General features: G+C 63.4%; 2 protein-coding genes across 2 annotated transcripts; both read left to right on the top strand.

The window, feature by feature from the left end:
* The first annotated feature begins 487 nt into the window (after positions 1-487).
* Positions 488-6,148, top strand: SENP3 (SUMO specific peptidase 3). The gene is made up of 10 exons (XM_084540424.1): positions 488-1,176; positions 1,596-1,784; positions 2,152-2,263; positions 3,051-3,198; positions 3,434-3,481; positions 3,587-3,664; positions 4,344-4,481; positions 5,162-5,245; positions 5,354-5,404; positions 5,868-6,148. Exons 1-10 carry the CDS (start codon positions 495-497, stop codon positions 5,976-5,978), a joined length of 1,641 nt encoding a protein of 546 aa, XP_084396550.1. The 5' UTR covers positions 488-494; the 3' UTR covers positions 5,979-6,148.
* Positions 6,149-6,793: 645 nt separating this feature from the next.
* Positions 6,794-14,633, top strand: EIF4A1 (eukaryotic translation initiation factor 4A1). The gene is made up of 11 exons (XM_084540425.1): positions 6,794-6,842; positions 7,418-7,466; positions 8,089-8,221; positions 9,241-9,380; positions 10,458-10,626; positions 11,790-11,899; positions 12,637-12,780; positions 13,029-13,166; positions 13,259-13,348; positions 13,913-13,992; positions 14,402-14,633. Exons 1-11 carry the CDS (start codon positions 6,820-6,822, stop codon positions 14,544-14,546), a joined length of 1,221 nt encoding a protein of 406 aa, XP_084396551.1. The 5' UTR covers positions 6,794-6,819; the 3' UTR covers positions 14,547-14,633.
* Positions 14,634-16,367: the final 1,734 nt, after the last annotated feature.

Below are 16,367 nucleotides of genomic sequence, written 5' to 3'. Positions count from 1 at the left end.
GGTGCAGGGGGGAATTGGGGGGGGTAATGGGGAGCTGGGGGGGGTAAGGGGGGGCAATAATGGGGGTCACGGGGGGTAACGGCTCCTGGGGGGGTCCTAACGGGAGTTCTGGGGGGGCAGTAGGGGGGGGCTGGGGGGCAATAACGGGGCTTTGGGGGGGGAAACGGGGGTCCCGGGGGGGTAACGGGTCCTGGGGGGGGTCCTAAAGGGGTCTGGGGGGGTAATGGGGGGCTGGGGGGGGAAACAGGGGGCTGGGGGGGGGTAATGGGTCTTGGGGGGGTCCTAACGGGGGTCCTGGGGGGGTACCAGTGAGATAACGGAGGTCCTTGGGGGGGGGGGGGGGGGACAGGCACCAGGGGGTCCTGGGGGGGGTCTAACAGGGGTGGGGGGGTCCCGGGGGGAGCATTCTAGAGGGGGGGGTTTCTAGAGGGGGGGAGGTTACGTAATTTTGACCCCCCCCCCCCCCAAATATTTTTTGGCAGGCGCGCGGAGCCATGAAGGAGGCGCTGGCAGCCCACCAGTTTTGGGGGTGCCCGGGGGGGCCGCGAGAGTTGCCCCCCCCCGGCGCCGCCGCCTGCCGGCCCCCCCCGCCGCCGCCTTGGGCCGAGGAGGAGGAGGAAGAGGAGGAGGAGGAGGAGGAAGAGGAGGAAGAAGAGGAGGAAGAACAGCAAGGGGGGGGCCCCAGGAGGAAGAGGAAGAAAGGGGGGGGCCCCCACTGGACCCCCCCGAAATGGGGGCCCCCCCCCGTGCCCCCCCCGCGGCGGCGGCGGCGGCTGCGGGCGCTGCGGGCCCTGCGCCTGCTGCTTTACGCCAAGGGGGGGGCCTGGGCCTTCCCCCGAAAAAGGGGGGGGCGCCGCCGGGGGGGGGCACGCCGCCGCCCCCCCCCCTCGTTATCCCCCGACGAGGAGCGGGGGGGGCCGCCCCCACCGCCCCCCCCTCCCCCCGAATCCCGGCATCCCCCCCCCCCCCTCCCTTTCCGCCTCCCTCTTCCTCCTCCTCCTCCCCCCCCCCCCGCCGACACCGTTGCCCCCCCCGTGCCCCCCCCCGGCCCGTTGTTGCCCCCCCCCCTCGATGACGACGTCGCCGCCGCCCCCCCCCTCGGGGAGATGGAGATCGGGGGGGGGCTGGGAATCGGGGGGCTCCTGGGGGCCCCCCCCGGGCTCGGCGGGGACATAGGTGAGTGGGGGGGGGCACTTGGACCCCCCCCTTCTTTTTTTTTGGGGGGGGGGAAACCCAAATATTTTTTTTGGGGGGGTAAATCTCTTTGGGGGGGGTTAAATTTCTCTCGGGGGGGTGTTTTTGCCATGGGGGGGGGTAATTTGGGGGGGGGCAGGGTTTGGGAGCCCCCCCGCAAAGATTTTTGGGGAGTTCTGTTTGAAGGGGGGGGGCAAAGTAAATTTGGGGGGGGTCACTGCAAACTGGGGGGGGGCAGGATAAAGTGTGGGGGGGTACCACAAATCGGGGGGGGGGCACATTAAATTGGGGGGGCAGCACAAATTATGGGGGTGCAGCACAAATTGGGGGTGGGGGGGGCTCTATAAATCGGGGGGGGGGGCACCCCCTAATTTTTTCTGCCCCCCCCCCCTTTTTTTTAGGCCCCCTCCCCAACGGCTTCGGCGGCGGCGCCCCCCCCAGCCCCCCCGAGGCCGCCATCCTCATCAGCAACGTCTGCAGCGTGGGGGGGGGCGACGGGGGCCCCCCCCGCCCCGAGCCGCCCCCCCCCACGCGGGGAGGGGGGCCACAAGCCAGCCCCCTGCGCGAGGAGCACGTCACCTGCGTGCAGAGTGAGCGGGGGGGGGGGCATTTTTTTGGGGGGGGGGACTGTTTTTTTTTGGGAGGAGGGGGCATTTTTAGGGGTGCTGCCATCAGTAGGGACCGGAGTGAACAGAGATCTATTTTTTTTTGGGGGGGTGTTGTTGAGTTTTTTATTTGGGGGGGGGCTTTTTTTTACTTTGGGGGGGCTGTTTTTTATTGGGGGGGGGCTTTTCTTTTTAAGGGGGGTGTTTTTTTGGGAGGGAGATGTTCTTTGTTTTTTTTTGCTGTTTTTTTGGATGGAGCTCATTTTGGGAGGGAAAAGGTTATTTTTTGGGGGGGGAGGGCTATTTTTTTTTGGGGGGGGCCATCAGTAAGGCCCGGAGTGCCCCCCCCCAGGCATCCTGGACGAATTCCTGCGCGCCTACGGCAGCCTCATCCCCGTCAGCGCCGACGAGGTGGTGGAGAAGCTGGAGGACATCTTCCAGCAGGAGTTCAGCACCCCCCAAAGGTGGGGGGGGCACCGGGGGGGGGCAAAAACCCTGCTGGGGGGGTCCCGGGAGGATCGGGGGGGTGGGAGGGGGGAAAGGGTTTTTTTTTGGGGTGTTTTGGAAGGGTTTTGGGGTGGGGATGGGGAGATGGGGGGGGTAAAGGGTTTTTTTTTAAAGGGGGGGGGGATTTTTTTGCCCTGATGGGGGGGGACTTTTTTTTTTGGGGGGGGAAAGGGGTGTTTTTTTGGGGGGGGGGTCTTAGGGGGGTTAGGAGGGGGCTAAGGGGTTTGGGGGGGTCCTAAGGGTTTTTTTTTGGGGGGTCTTAAGGGGTTTCGGGGGTCCTGAATTTGCCCTCCCCAGTTGTTTTTTAAATTTATTTGGGGGGGGATTAATGGGGTTGGGGGGGGCTTGATAGGGATTTTTTGGGGGCCCTTTGGGATGTTTTGGGTCTAGGGGAGATTTTTTGGCTCCTTTGGGATTTTTTTGGGGTCCTTTGGGATTCTTTTTGGGTTCCGTTTGGATTCTTTGGGTTTCTTTAGGAATTTTTTGGGGTCCTTTGATTTTTTTTGGTTCGTTTGGGATGTTTTGGGGTCCTTAGGGATATTTTTTGTGGTTCTTGGGATTATTTTTGGGGTCCTTTGGGATTATTTTGGGGGTTCCTTTATTGTTTTTTTTGGTTCCTTTGGGATTTTTTGGGTTCCTTTGGATTTTTTTGGATTCCTCTGGGCTTTTTTGGGTTCCTTGGGATCTTTTTGTGCCCGGGGGGGGTCCCGTTGGGGCTGGGCCCCCCCTGAGCGTGCCGCGCAGGAGGGGCTCGGTGCAGCAGCTGATGCAGTCGTACCAGCGGCTGCCGGGGAACGCGCTGCTGCGGGGCTTCCGCGTCAGCTACAAGCGCCACGTGCTCACCATGGACGACCTGCAGACCCTCTACGGCCCCAACTGGCTCAACGACCAGGTCCGGGGGGGCCCCAATTTTTTTTGGGGGGGGCCAAAACCTCGGGGGGGGGCGCCCAAAGCTCAAGGAGGGGGATGGGTGCAGTGGGGGAGCCCCAAACCCGACAAAAATCCGGGTTCTGGGGGGGCTCGCGGTGTTATTTGTTTCCTGGGGGGGCTTTGGGGAAGCTGGGGGGGCAGCTGACCCCCCCCCCGTGATTAATTTATAATTAATACCCTAATTTCCCCCCCCCCAGGTGATGAACATGTACGGGGACCTGGTGATGGACGCCGTGCCCGACAAGGTTAAGGGGGGGGGAGGATTTTGGGGTCCCCAGGGGCTGGGGGGGTCCCCAGGGGCCGGGGCAGCCCCCCCAATTTGTGCCCCCCCCCCTTTTATCCCCCCCCAGGTCCATTTCTTCAACAGCTTCTTCTACGATAAGCTGCGGACGCGGGGCTACGAGGGGGTGCAGCGCTGGACCAAGAACGTGAGGGGCGGGGCTTATTGAAAGGGGGTGGGGCTTACTGGGAGGGGCGGGGCTTATGGAAAGGGGGTGGGGCTTATGGGAGGAGGCAGGGCTATGGAGAGGTGGTAGGTGTTGAAAGGGGTGTGGCTTCAGGAAAGGGGGCGGGGCTTAGGAGAAGGTGTGGCTTCAGGAAAGGGGTGGGGCTTTGGAGAAGGGGTGTGGTTTCAGGGAAGGGGGATGAGGCTTGGTGGAAAGGGTGGAGCTTTAGAGAAAGGGGCGGGGCTCGAAGGGAGGGGAGGAGCTCCAGGAGAAAGGACTAGGAAAGGGGCGGGGCTCCAGGAAAAGGGGCGGGGCTCTGGTAAAGGGGTGGAGCTCTGGGACAGAGGGGTGGGGCTCCAGGTGCAGGGAGCACAGGGTGGGTGGAGCTGGGGGTGGGGCTCTGAGGGATGCTGGGGGCAGGGCCAGGGTGTGTGGGCGGGGTTTTGCAGGGAGGGGGCGGGGCCTCAGTGATGGGTGGAGCAAGCCAGGCTGTGTGGGCGTGGCTTGCGAGCAGGGGGCGGAGCCTGGGTGGTACCCGGGCAGATTCTGGGTTGGGCTTTAGGTTTGGAGCTTCGGGGGTGGGTGGAGCCTTGGGGCTGGGTGGAGCCTGGCGAGGGGGCGTGTCCTAAAGGGGGCGTGTCCCCGCTGACCCCGCCCCCAGGTGGACATCTTCGGGAAGGAGCTGCTGCTGATCCCCATCCACCTGGAGGTGCACTGGTCGCTGGTGGCCGTGGACGTGGCGCGGCGCCGCATCACCTACTTCGACTCCCAGCGCACCCTCAACCGCCGCTGCCCCAAGGTGGGCGGGGCCGGGGGGCGGGGCCTGCGAGGGGGCGGGGCCTGAGGGCCAGGGGGAGGGGCTAGATGGGTCGGGGGTGGGGGTAGAGGGGGTGGGGTGGGGTCAGGGGGTGTCTGTTAAGTGTGGCTGAGTGGTAAGGGGGCAGGGCTAGGGGGATGGGGGCGGGGCTAGAGGGCCAGGGGGCGGGGCTAGATGGGCTGGGGGCAGGGCCACGTTGAGTGGCAACACCCCCGTATTGCCTTGGGGGGTGGGGTTAGGGAGAGGGGGAGGGGCTTGGGGAGGAGGTGGGGCCATGAGATTGATTTGCAGGGGGTGTGGTTTTGGGGCGTGGCTTGGGGTTGGGGCGTGGCCTGGGGCTAGGGGCGTGGTCACAAGAGGGGGCGGGTCTCTGGTGCTTAGGGAGCTTGGAGTTCTCAATGGGGGGAGCAAGGGGCGGGGAGTCCGGAAAGGGGCATGGCCATGAGAATGGGTGTGGCTTTCTGAGATGGGCGGGGTTTTCGGAGGGGGCGTGGCATCCGGAAAAGGGGCGTGGCTTCACCCCCCTGTTGGTGAAGGGGCTGGTGCATTGGGGGGGTGGTGGTGGGCGGGGCTTGCAGACAAAAGGGGCGTGGCTTTCCGGGAAAGGGGGGCGTGGCCATGCGTAGCCCCGCCCCCACGCGCTGACCCCGCCCCCCTGGCAGCACATCTGCCGGTACCTGCAGGCGGAGGCGGACAAGAAGGAGCGCCCCGACTTCCGCGAGGGCTGGCGGGGCGCCTTCAAGATGGTGAGCGGGGGGGCACGGGGGGGTCACGGGGTCACGGGGGGACAGGGGGAGGGGGCTGGGGTCTTGCTCAGCCCCCCCCCCCCCTGTTTTGTTGACCCCCCCCTCCAGAACGTCGCCCGGCAGAATAACGATAGCGACTGCGGCGCCTTCGTGCTGCAGGTGGGGGGGCTGGGGGGGTTCCTGGGGGTGATGGGGGGGTCCTGGGGGGTAATGGGGGGGTCCTGAGGGGTCCTGGGGGTGATTGGGGGGTGCTGGGGGGGTCCTGGGGGTGATTGGGGTGGGCTAGGGGGGCTCCTGGGGGTGACTGGGGGGGGCTGGGGGGGTCCTGGGGGTAATGGAGGGGGTGCAGTTTATTTTTGGGGGGGTATTCAGGTTATATGGGGGGGCGGGCGGATTATTGGGGGGGGTGCAGATTATTTGGGGGGGGGTCACATTATTTGGGGGGGGGGTTACAGATTATTTGAGGGGGGGGGCAGACAGTGAAGAGGCACTGATTTAGGCCGACACTCAGTGATTTAGGGTCTGGGGGGGGATTACACCTATGGGGGGTGATGGGGGGGGGGCTGAGGGGCACGGGGGGGCTTCGAGGGACCCCCCCCTCACTTTTTGCCCCCCCCCCCAGTACTGCAAGTTCCTGGCGCTGGGCCGCCCGTTCAGCTTCACGCAGCAGGACATGCCCAAGCTGCGGCGGCAGATGTACAAGGAGCTGTGCCACTGCAAGCTGGCCCTCTGAGGGGGGGGCGGGGGGTACGGGGGGGGGGCACGGGGGGGGCACACGAACCGCCCCCCCCCCCCCAACACACACACGCACTCGTTCACACTCCCTGCCGGGCTTGTTGGGGGATGGGCGGGGGGGGTTTTGTACTGGCGGGGGCTGAGCTGGGAATAAAGAGGTGGTTTGGAGGTGGTGTGAGGGGGGTGGTTTTTTTTGGGGGGGGGGGCACCTGGGGGGGGGAAATTAAACTGGTGTGGGGGGCAATAAGGGCCCAGGCATGTTTTGGGCTTGCGGGGGGGGCATTTTGGGGAGCGGGGTTACCTCAGGTCATTGGGGGGGGTGGGGGGAGCAGGGGTAGGGCGGGGGGGGGAGAAATTTAATGGGGGGGGGCACAAAATTGGGGCGGGAGGGGCAAAAATGGGGGGGGAGGGGCAAAAATGGTGGGGGCAATGGGGCCGGGGAGGGGCATTTTGGGGAGCGGGGTTACGTCCGGTCACGGTGAGGGGGGGGGCACTAAAATTTGGGAGGGGGGTCCCAGGGAGGGGGGGGGAGGGGGGCGCGCTCCCCGCCCCCATCCCCACACAAAGGCCTCCCCCCCCCCCCCCAGCGCCCTCCCACGTGGGGCCGCGCGCCCCGCCCCTTCCCCCCCCTCCATCCCCCCCCCTCCCATTGGTTCGCCCGCGCCCAATCAGCGCGCGGCGTGTTGGCGCCGGCGGGAGGGAGCGCGAGGGAGGGGGGAAGGGGAGGAGAGGGGGCGTGGCTACGGGAGGGAGCTACCAATCAGCGCGCGGCGGGGGCGGGGCCTGCTGGGGGCTATATAAGGCGCGGGCGGGCGGGCGGGGCCCGGACGCCGCCGAGGATGTCAGCGAGTCAGGAGAGCCGGTGCGCGGCGGGGGGGGGCCGGGGGCAGCTTTTGGGGGGGATTTGGGGGATTTTGGGCCACGGGGAGTTCGGGGGGGTACCCCTGGGAGCCCCCTTTTTAACCGGGGGGGGGGCTGATGGCGGCGGGGGGGGTCCCGGTTCCAGCCCTGTCCCAACCCGGCTCCGTCCCCATCCCCCCACCCCCTTCCCGGGCCCTTTCCTTAAAAATTAAAGAGAAAAAAAATTAAAAAATGAATAAAAAGGATTTTTTTTCTCTGCCCTCCCCCCCCACCCACGTGGGAGGCCCCGCGCGCGCGCTCCCGCGCCCCCGCCCCCGCCGGCGCGCGCCCATTGTCCTCGCACGCGGCGCTGACGTCACCGCCCCCCCCGCTCCCCCATTGGCTGCGCCGCGGCGGTGCCGGGGTGGGGGGAGGGGGCGCTTCCGGCGGCACCACGTGGAGGGGAGCGCGCGCGGTGGGGGGGAGGGGAACGGGGGGAGGTTCCGCTTCCGGGTCAGGGGCGGTGGCGGCGGCCGGAAGCGGGGGGTCAGAGGTCAGAGGTGAGAGTCGCCCCCTCCCCTCGTTTTTTCCCGGCAGCCCCCGCGACAATGGCCCCGAGGGGATGGACCCGGATGGCGTCATCGAAGTGAGGGGGGGGCACTGGGAGGCACTGGGAGGGACTGGGAGGGGGGTGGGGCCGTACTGGGGGGAGATTGGGTCTTACTGGGGGCACTGGGAGGGACTGGGAGGGGCTTAGGGTCTTACTGGGAGGAGATGGGGCCTTACTGGGGGCACTGGGAGGGACTGGGAGAGGGCTGGGGTCTTACTGGGAGCACTGGGAGGGGCTTCGGGTCTTACTGGAAGGGCAGGAGAGCTTTACTGGAGGCACTGGGAGGGACTGGGAGGGTGACAGGACCTTAATGGGAGCACATGAAGGGATTTAGGGCGTTACTGGGAGAACAATAGAGCTTTACTGGGAGGGCAGTGGGGCCTTGCTGGGTGGATAACAGGGCCTTACTGGGGGCACTGGGAGGACAATAGGGCCTTACTGGGGGCACTGGGGGATACTGAGAGGGACTAGGTGGATACTGGAGGATACTGGGTGATACTGGAAGGGTACTGGGGGGTACTTAGAGGGGCTGGGAGAGTACTGGAGGATACTGCATGGTACTGGGAGGTACTAGGGGAAACTCAGGGAATACTGGGGGGATACTGGGAGGGTACTGGGGGATACTGGGAGGCGCCCTGACCCCCCCGTGCCCCCCCAGAGCAACTGGAACGAGATCGTGGACAGCTTCGACGACATGAACCTGTCGGAGGCGCTGCTGCGCGGGATCTACGCCTACGGCTTCGAGAAGCCCTCGGCCATCCAGCAGCGCGCCATCCTGCCCTGCATCAAGGGTACCAAAAGCGCCACTTTTCACCCCAAATTGTGCTGCAAAATGGCCCCGTTTCGCCCCAAAACAGTGCTCTGAAATGGCCCCGTTTTGACCTAAAATTGTTCTCCGAAACGGTTCTGTTTCAGCAAAAAAGTGTGCCCCAAACGGTTCCTTCTGCCCCAAAATGGTTCCATTTCACCCCAAAATAGCTCAGTTTCACCCCAAAACTGAGCTAAAACAGTGCCCCAAATGGCCCCGTTTTGCCCCAAAATGTTGCTCCGAAATGGCTCCGTTTCTCCGCAAAGCTGTGCCCAAAATGGATCCTTTTGCCCCAAAACAGTGCCTTTTGCCCCCAAATGGCCCCATTTCACCCTAAAATAGCTCCATTTCACCCCCTAATGGTGCCTCAAACGGCCCCGTTTAGCCCCAAAATGGTGCTCTGACATGGCTCTGTTTCACCCCAAAGCTGTGCCCAAAATGAATCCTTATGCCCCAAATGGTCCCTTCTGCCCCCAAGTGGACACATTTCACCCCAAAATAGCTCCATTTCACCCCCTAATGGTGCCTCAAACGGCCCTGTTTTGCCCCAAAATGGTGCTCCAAAATGGCCCCATTTCACCCTAAAATGGTGCCCCAAAATGGCCCCTTCTGCCCCAAAATGGTGCCTGAGAACTGCTCAAAATGGCTCCGTTTTGCCCCAAAATGGTTGCATTTTGCCCCATAACTGTGCCTCAGTGGCCTTGTTTCACCCCAAAACCGCCCCGTTTCACCCCAAAATGACCCTGCTGTGAATTTGAAATGAAATTACATTTCAAAATACCCGTTTCACCCCAAAACTGCCCTTTTCCCCTAAAATCACCCCCAAAACCACCGTATTTCACCTCAAAAGCATGCCAAAAATCGCTCCCGTTCCCCCCCAAAGTGCTCCTCTTTAATCCTAAAATCCTGCTTCAGAACTGCACCGTTTTGCCCCCAAATTAACCATTTCTCCCTCAAACCAACTATTTTGCCCAAAACTTGCCACTTTTGCCCCAAAACCAGGCTATGACGTCATCGCGCAGGCGCAGTCGGGCACGGGGAAGACGGCCACCTTCGCCATCTCCATCCTGCAGCAGATCGAGCTCGACCTCAAGGCCACGCAGGCGCTGGTGCTGGCGCCCACCCGTGAGCTCGCCCAGCAGGTACACACCAGTACAGACCAGTAGAAACCAGTATAAAACCGGTACAGACCAGTACAAACCAGTATGTGCCAGTACAAACCAATATAAGCCAGCACAGATCGCTACAGACTAATGCAGACCAGTACAGAACCCTAAAAACAACCAGTACAGACTAGAATAAACCAGTACAGACCAGTATAAACCAGTATAAAACCAGTACAGAGCACTACAAACCAGCATGCACCAGTACAAACCAATATAAACCAGCACAGGTCAGTACAGACCAGTACAGACTAGTATAAACTAGCACTGACCAGTACAGAGTCATAGAAAGCCCTAGAAACAACCAGTACAAACCAGTATAAAATGGTACAGACCAGAAAAAAACAGTATAAGTCTGTAGAGACCAGTACAAACCAGTACAGACCAATATAAACCAGCTTAAACCACCACAAACCAGTCCAGACTTACAGAAAGCTGTAGGAACAACCAGTAGAAACCAATATAAACCAGTACAGACCAGTGCAGACAAGTACAGACCCATAAAAACAGCAGACCAGTACAGACCAGTACAGACCAGTAGCAGCCCCCGCCGCCTGGGCAGGGCGGTGCCCCGGTGGCACCGGTCCCAAATCCGGCGGGGGCAGAGCAGCGGCTCCCAGTTCATCCCAGTGCGTCCCAGTGGGCGCCGCTGGTTCATGCGTGGGGCACACGGGCTGTGGGGGGGGGGCTATAGGGTCATGGGGGGGGATTTGGGGTGTCTATGGGGTATTTAGGGTCATCGGGGGGAATTTAGGGGTGTCTGTGGGGTATTTAGGGTCAGTGGGGGGAATTTTGGGGTGTCTATAGGGTATTTAGGGTGCCTGTAGGGGCTGGGGATGTCTATAGGGTCATTGGGGGGGATTTGGGGTGTCTGTAGGGTATTTAGATTTTTGGGGCTGGTTTGGGGACATTTTTGGGGCTGTTTTGGGAGATTTTCCAGTCTGTTTCAGGAGATTTTCAGGACTGGTTTTGGGGGTTTTTGGGGCTGTTTCGGGAGAATTTTGGGGCTGTTTTGGGGGTATTTTGGGGGGCGCTGACGGTGTTTTTGGGGCGCAGATCCAGAAGGTGGTGATGGCGCTGGGGGACTACATGGGGGCGTCGTGCCACGCCTGCATCGGGGGCACCAACGTGCGCGCCGAGGTGCAGAAGCTGCAGCTGGAGGCGCCCCACATCATCGTGGGCACCCCGGGGCGCGTCTTCGACATGCTCAACCGCCGCTACCTCTGTGAGTCGCCCCGAAAAGGGACACAAACGGCCCCAAAATGGGACCGGGGGGGGGAAAAATCAATGCGGAGGCACCAAAAATCATCCCGGGGGCAGCAAAAATCAACCAGGGGGCACCAAAAGGCCCCCAAGTTACACCAAAAGTCCACCAGGGGGTACCAAAAGGCCCCCAAGTTGCCCCAAAAGACACCCTGGGGGCACCAAAATCTCTCTGGAGGCACAAAAAGTCACCCCAGGGGCACCAAAAGTCCCCCAGGGGGCCCCAGAAGTACCCCTGGGGGCACCAGAATCTCTCTGGAGGCACAAAAAACCACCCAGGGGGCACCAAAAATCACCCCAGGGGCACAAAAAGGCCCCCAAGTTACACCAAAAGTCCCCCAGGGGGCACCAAAATCTCTCTGGAGGCACCAAAAATCACCCAGGGACCCCAAAAGTCCCCCAAATTGCCCCAAAAGCCTTCCAGGTTGCCCCAAATGCCCCCACGTTACCCCAAAAGACCCCTAAATTGCCCCAAAAGTCCCCCAGGGGGCACCAAAAGTCCCCCAAATGCCCCCCCCGTGTCCCCAAATGCCCCCCCATGTCCCCACGTGACCCCCCAGGTGTCCCCAAGTGACCCCCCCATGTCCCTAAATGCCCCCCGTGTCCCCAAATGCCCCCCCCCCCGGGGGCCGCCCGCTGATGACCCCATGCGTGTCACCTGACCCTGCGGGGGGGGGGGGTCACGGCCCCGCGTTCTGCCCGGCCGCCCCCCCCCCCCCCCCAAAAAATAGGGGCTGATAACGCTGCGATGGCTGAGGGCGGCTCCCCCCCAACCCAAAACACTGAGGGGGGGGGCTCGGGACACCCCAGGGCCCCCCCCCTCGACCTCTGTTCACCCCCCCCCCGAGCTCTGTACCCCCCAACCTTGATGTCTAAGCCCCCCCCCAAAGCTCCGTGCCCCCCCATAACCTCTAGGCCCCCCCCCAAAGCTCTGTGGCCCCCCCTCAACCTTGGTGCCCCCCCCAAACCCTGTGCCCCCTGCCCACCTCTATGCCCCCCCATGACCTCTACACCCCCCCAAAGCCTTGTGCCCCCCCCCAAAAAGCTCTGTGCCCCCCCCATGACCTCTACGCCCCCCCCCCCCGAGCCGTGTGCCCCCCCCCGAGCCCTGTGCCCCCCCCGCAGCCCCCAAGTTCATCAAGATGTTCGTGCTGGACGAGGCGGACGAGATGCTGAGCCGCGGCTTCAAGGACCAAATCTACGACATCTTCCAGAAGCTCAGCGGGAACACGCAGGTGGGGGGGACACGGGGGGCCCCGGGGGGGGCGCGGGGGGGGGCCCCCGCCCTGCCCCACCCGGGGGGGGCCCCCGTTCCTGCCCCTTTTTCCTCCCCCCCCCCCTTTTACACAAACACCACCCCGCAGCGCTGGGTCCCCCCCTCTCCGGCTTGCCCGGCGTGGGGGGGGCCCTGGTGTTATTTTTTTTTCGGGGGGGGGGCGTTGGGGAGGTGGGGGGCAGTCAAGGAGTTGTTTTGGGATCTGGGGGGGGGGTCCTGGGGGGGTTAATGGGGGATATTTGGGGGGGTTCCCTTAAAATTTTGAATGGGGGGGTGGGATGGATGCTTAATTTTTTTTGGGGGGGGCGTTGTGCATGTGTATGGGGGGGTTGGGGGTTGTGGGGGGGGGGCAAGGATGGGGTTTTGGGGTGGGGGGGGCATGTGGATGGGGGGGGGGCTGGGAGAGAGTGGGGGGGGTTGGGGTTCTGGGGGTGGGTTGGGGGTCCTGGGGGGGGGGTCAGAAAGCAGGGGAGGGGGGTATTAAAGTGGGGGGGGGCTGATAGGATCATGGGGGGGCCATATGGATTGTGGGGGGGTCAATATGATCATGGGGGGGGGCCGATATCACCGGGAGGAGCTCCCTTTTCCCCCCTTTCCCCCCAAAACCGCAGCTTTTTGGGGGGTGGGGCTTGGGGGGGGTTCTCAGGGGACCTCACCTGACCCCCCCCCGGTTTTTTTTTGGGCCCCCCCCTTCAGGTGGTGCTGCTGTCGGCCACCATGCCCATGGACGTGCTGGAGGTGACGAAGAAATTCATGCGGGAACCCATCCGCATCCTGGTCAAAAAGGAGGAGCTGACCCTGGAGGGCATCCGCCAGTTCTACATCAACGTGGAGCGCGAGGTGTGCCCCCCCCCGGGACCCCCCCGGACCCCCCCACACCCCCGCATGGCTTTCGGATTTGCGGGGCGCCCCGTGGCCCCCCCGCAGTGACCCCATGCCAGATCCACGCCGCCCCCTCCGCGAACCATGGGCTGAGCTCCCTGCCTTGAACCCAGCCCCTGAAAGGGGGGGGACAATTTTTTTTTTTTTTTTTTTTATTTAATTCGGGGGGGGTCAAACGCTCGGTTAACCCCCCCGGACCCCCCCAGGAGTGGAAGCTGGACACGCTGTGCGATCTGTACGAGACCCTGACCATCACCCAGGCCGTCATCTTCATCAACACCCGCCGCAAGGTGGACTGGCTGACCGAGAAGATGCACGCCCGCGACTTCACCGTCTCCGCCATGGTAAAAAAATGCCTCCCCCCGGTTAATTTCCCACCCCCCCGGGTTGTTTGGACCCCCCCGGGTTGTGACAGCCCCTTTTTGTGCCCCCCCAGCACGGGGACATGGACCAGAAGGAGCGGGACGTGATCATGCGCGAGTTCCGCTCGGGCTCCAGCCGGGTGCTCATCACCACCGACCTGCTGGTGAGGGGGGGTTATGGGGTGGGGGGGTTATTGGGGGCTGGGGGGGTTCAATGGGTCCTGGAGGGGGGTTAAAAGGGTCCGGGGGGGGGGTTATAAAGGTCTTGGGGGGGGTAAAAGTGTGTTTGGGGGGGGTTATAGGGGTCCTGGGGGGGTCTTGGGGGGTTATTATGGGGCTGGGGGGGTTAAAAGGGTCTTGGGGGGGGTTGTGAGGGTCTTCAGGTGGGTTTTGGGGGGGGTATGAGGGGCTGGGGGGGGGTTATGAGGGTCTGGGGGGGGTCCTGGGCTTCTAGGGAAGCTGAGAAGGGTCCTGAGGGGCTGACCAGCACCTGGGGGGGTGGGGATGTTTTTTGGGGGGGGGCCAAGGGTGATTCCCTCCCTGCCCAGCCCCCGGTGCTGCCCGCAGGACGTAGCCCCTTGGCACAGCACCGGCAGCCGGGACCCAAGGGAGGGAGGGAGCCCCCCCACCCTGCCCCCCCCTGGCTGCCAACACCCCCTGGGACCCCCCCCCAAAAAAAATTAACCCCCCAAAAAAAAACCACACAAAAATCCTCGCCCCCCCCCCAGGCTCGTGGCATCGACGTGCAGCAAGTGTCGCTGGTCATCAACTACGACCTGCCCACCAACCGCGAGAACTACATCCACCGGTACGGGGGGGGCACGGGGGGGGCATGGGGACAATTTGGGGGGGGTTAGGGACATGGGGGGGGGCGCTTTGTGGGGTCCTGTTGGGGTTTGGGGCAGCTGAAAGGGTCTGGGAGAGGACGTAGGGGGAGGGTCTGGGGTTTTGGGGAGGGGGGGGCTGTTTTTTATACCTGGGGGGGGTCACTGAGTGTTGTTTTCCCCCGGGGGGGGGTCATGGGGACATGGGGGGGGTCATAGAGACAATTTGGGGGGGTTTAGGGACATGGGGGGGGCACTTTTTGGGGTCCCATTGGGGTTTTTGGTTCGGAGAGACACCTTTGGGGCAAGACCCAGGGTTTTGGGGAGGGGATGGGTGCATTTTTTTTCCTCGGGGGGGTCGCTGAGCGTTGTGCCCCCCCCCCCAATTTATAGGATCGGGCGCGGGGGCCGTTTCGGGCGCAAGGGGGTGGCCATCAACATGGTGACGGAGGAGGACAAGCGGACGCTGCGCGACATCGAGACCTTCTACAACACCTCCATCGAGGAGATGCCCCTCAACGTGGCCGACCTCATCTGAGCCCCCCCCGGAAAAAAAAAAAAAAACACAAAAAAAAAAAAAACACAAAAAACGGGACCCCCCCCCACCCCAAAACCCTCCCCCCGTCCCCTTTTTTTCTTTTTTTTTTTTTCTTTTTTTTTTTTTTTTTCCGTTTTTTTTCACTCTGAATAAACGTCACTTTGCAGGGGTGAGAAGCTGCCCCCACCCCCCCCCGGGAACAAAATTGTGGGGGGGGGGGGGTCACTGGGACATTTCCTTCCTCCCCCCCCAAAAAAAAAAAACACAAAAAACACCCCCCAGAGGGACCCAGGCGTGGGGCTGCCCCCCCCGCCCCCTTTTGTAACGTTTATTTATTGGAATAAAAGCGACTTTGGGAAAAATGGTGCCTCAACTTTTGTTTTTTTTAGGGGGGGGCACCAAGAACCCCCCTCCCCAAAAGACCACGACTCTCCCCCCCCCCAATAAATCCCCAAAACTTGCTTAAAAAAGTAGCCTTCCCCCTGCCCCTCCCCCAACCACCATTTTAGGGCAAAATCGGCCATTTTCAGCATTTCCTACGAAACGTTTATTGCGAGGGAACAGGAGGAGGGAACAGGAACCCCCACCTTTAAAAAAAAAAAACTTTAGGACCCCCCCCAATATCCTACTCCCAGACCTATTGGGGACCCCCACAGACCTCGGGGACCCCCCCGAGGGACTTTGGGGGACCCCCAAACCCCCATCCCTGCCCCCCCCCCGGCTATTTGAGGACCCCCCTGGGGTATTTGGGGTCCCCCCCGAATATTTGGGGTCCCTCTCCTGGGTATTTGTCCCCTCCCCCCGATTACTTACCCCCCCCCCGGTTATTTGGGGTCCCCCTCGGCTATTTGGGGCCCCCCCCTCCTGGTATTTGCCCTCCACCCCGGGTATTTGGGGTCCCCCCCAGAAATCTGGGGCCTTGCCCAGGTATTTGGGGACCCCCCCCGGGTATTTGGGATCCCCTCCGAGTATTTGGGGACCCCCCCCGGCTATTTGCCCCCCCCTCACCCCTGTAGCGCCGCAGCCAGCGCCTCGCGGATCCTCCAGGCCTCCGTCCCCTCTCCCCCTTCCTCCTCCTCCTCTTCCTCATCCTCCTCCTCCTCCTCCTCGCCCCCCAGCGGGTCCCCGGGCGGGGGGGCCATCCAGCGGGGGGGGCAGGGCTCCCCCCGGGCCTGGCAGACGTTGTGCAGGAGGCAGCAGGCGGCCAGCAGGGTGGGCAGGAAGCCCAGGTCGGTGTCGTTGCGCTTCTGCAGGCACCGCCAGCGACCCCGCAGCCCCCCCAGTGCCGCCGCCGCCACCCCCCGCGCCGCCGCCGCCGCCGCATTGAACCCCCGCCGCCCCCCCCCATCCCGAGACCCCCCCCCGGTCACCCTCCGGTAGGGTCTCAGCAGCCAGGGCAGCAGCGGGTCCCGCGGGCGGCCCAGGAGGAACGGGGGCACCGAGACCCCTCCGATATCCACGGGGGGCGCGGGGCAAAGCCCCCCCCCGCTTTGGGCTCGCCGGTAAAGGGCCGTGCCCCGCAGCCCCCCCGCCCCCGGCCGCCCCACTTCGATGGCCCAAAAGCAGCCGCGGGAGTCGACGGCCGCCTGCAGCACCACCGAGTGCCAGCCCCGGCCGTCGCTGTAGCTGGCGGCGTCCTCGGCCGGGGCGCGGATGGGCACCGGGAGGCGAGTCAGGACCCCCGCCAGCTGCGGCAGGGCGAAACCGGGGCCGGGGGGGCTCCCGGGGGGGGTCCCGGGGGTGGTTCCGGTGCTAATCCCGGTGCTGATCCCTGGGGTGATCCCGGTGGTCCTGGGGGGGATTCCGGTAGTCCCAGTGGTG

This window comes from Aythya ferina (genome assembly GCF_964211825.1).
Source record: "Aythya ferina genome assembly, contig: HAP1_SCAFFOLD_647, whole genome shotgun sequence".
Lineage (NCBI taxonomy): Eukaryota > Metazoa > Chordata > Aves > Anseriformes > Anatidae > Aythya > Aythya ferina.
This window is presented reverse-complemented; position numbering and strand designations above follow the sequence as displayed.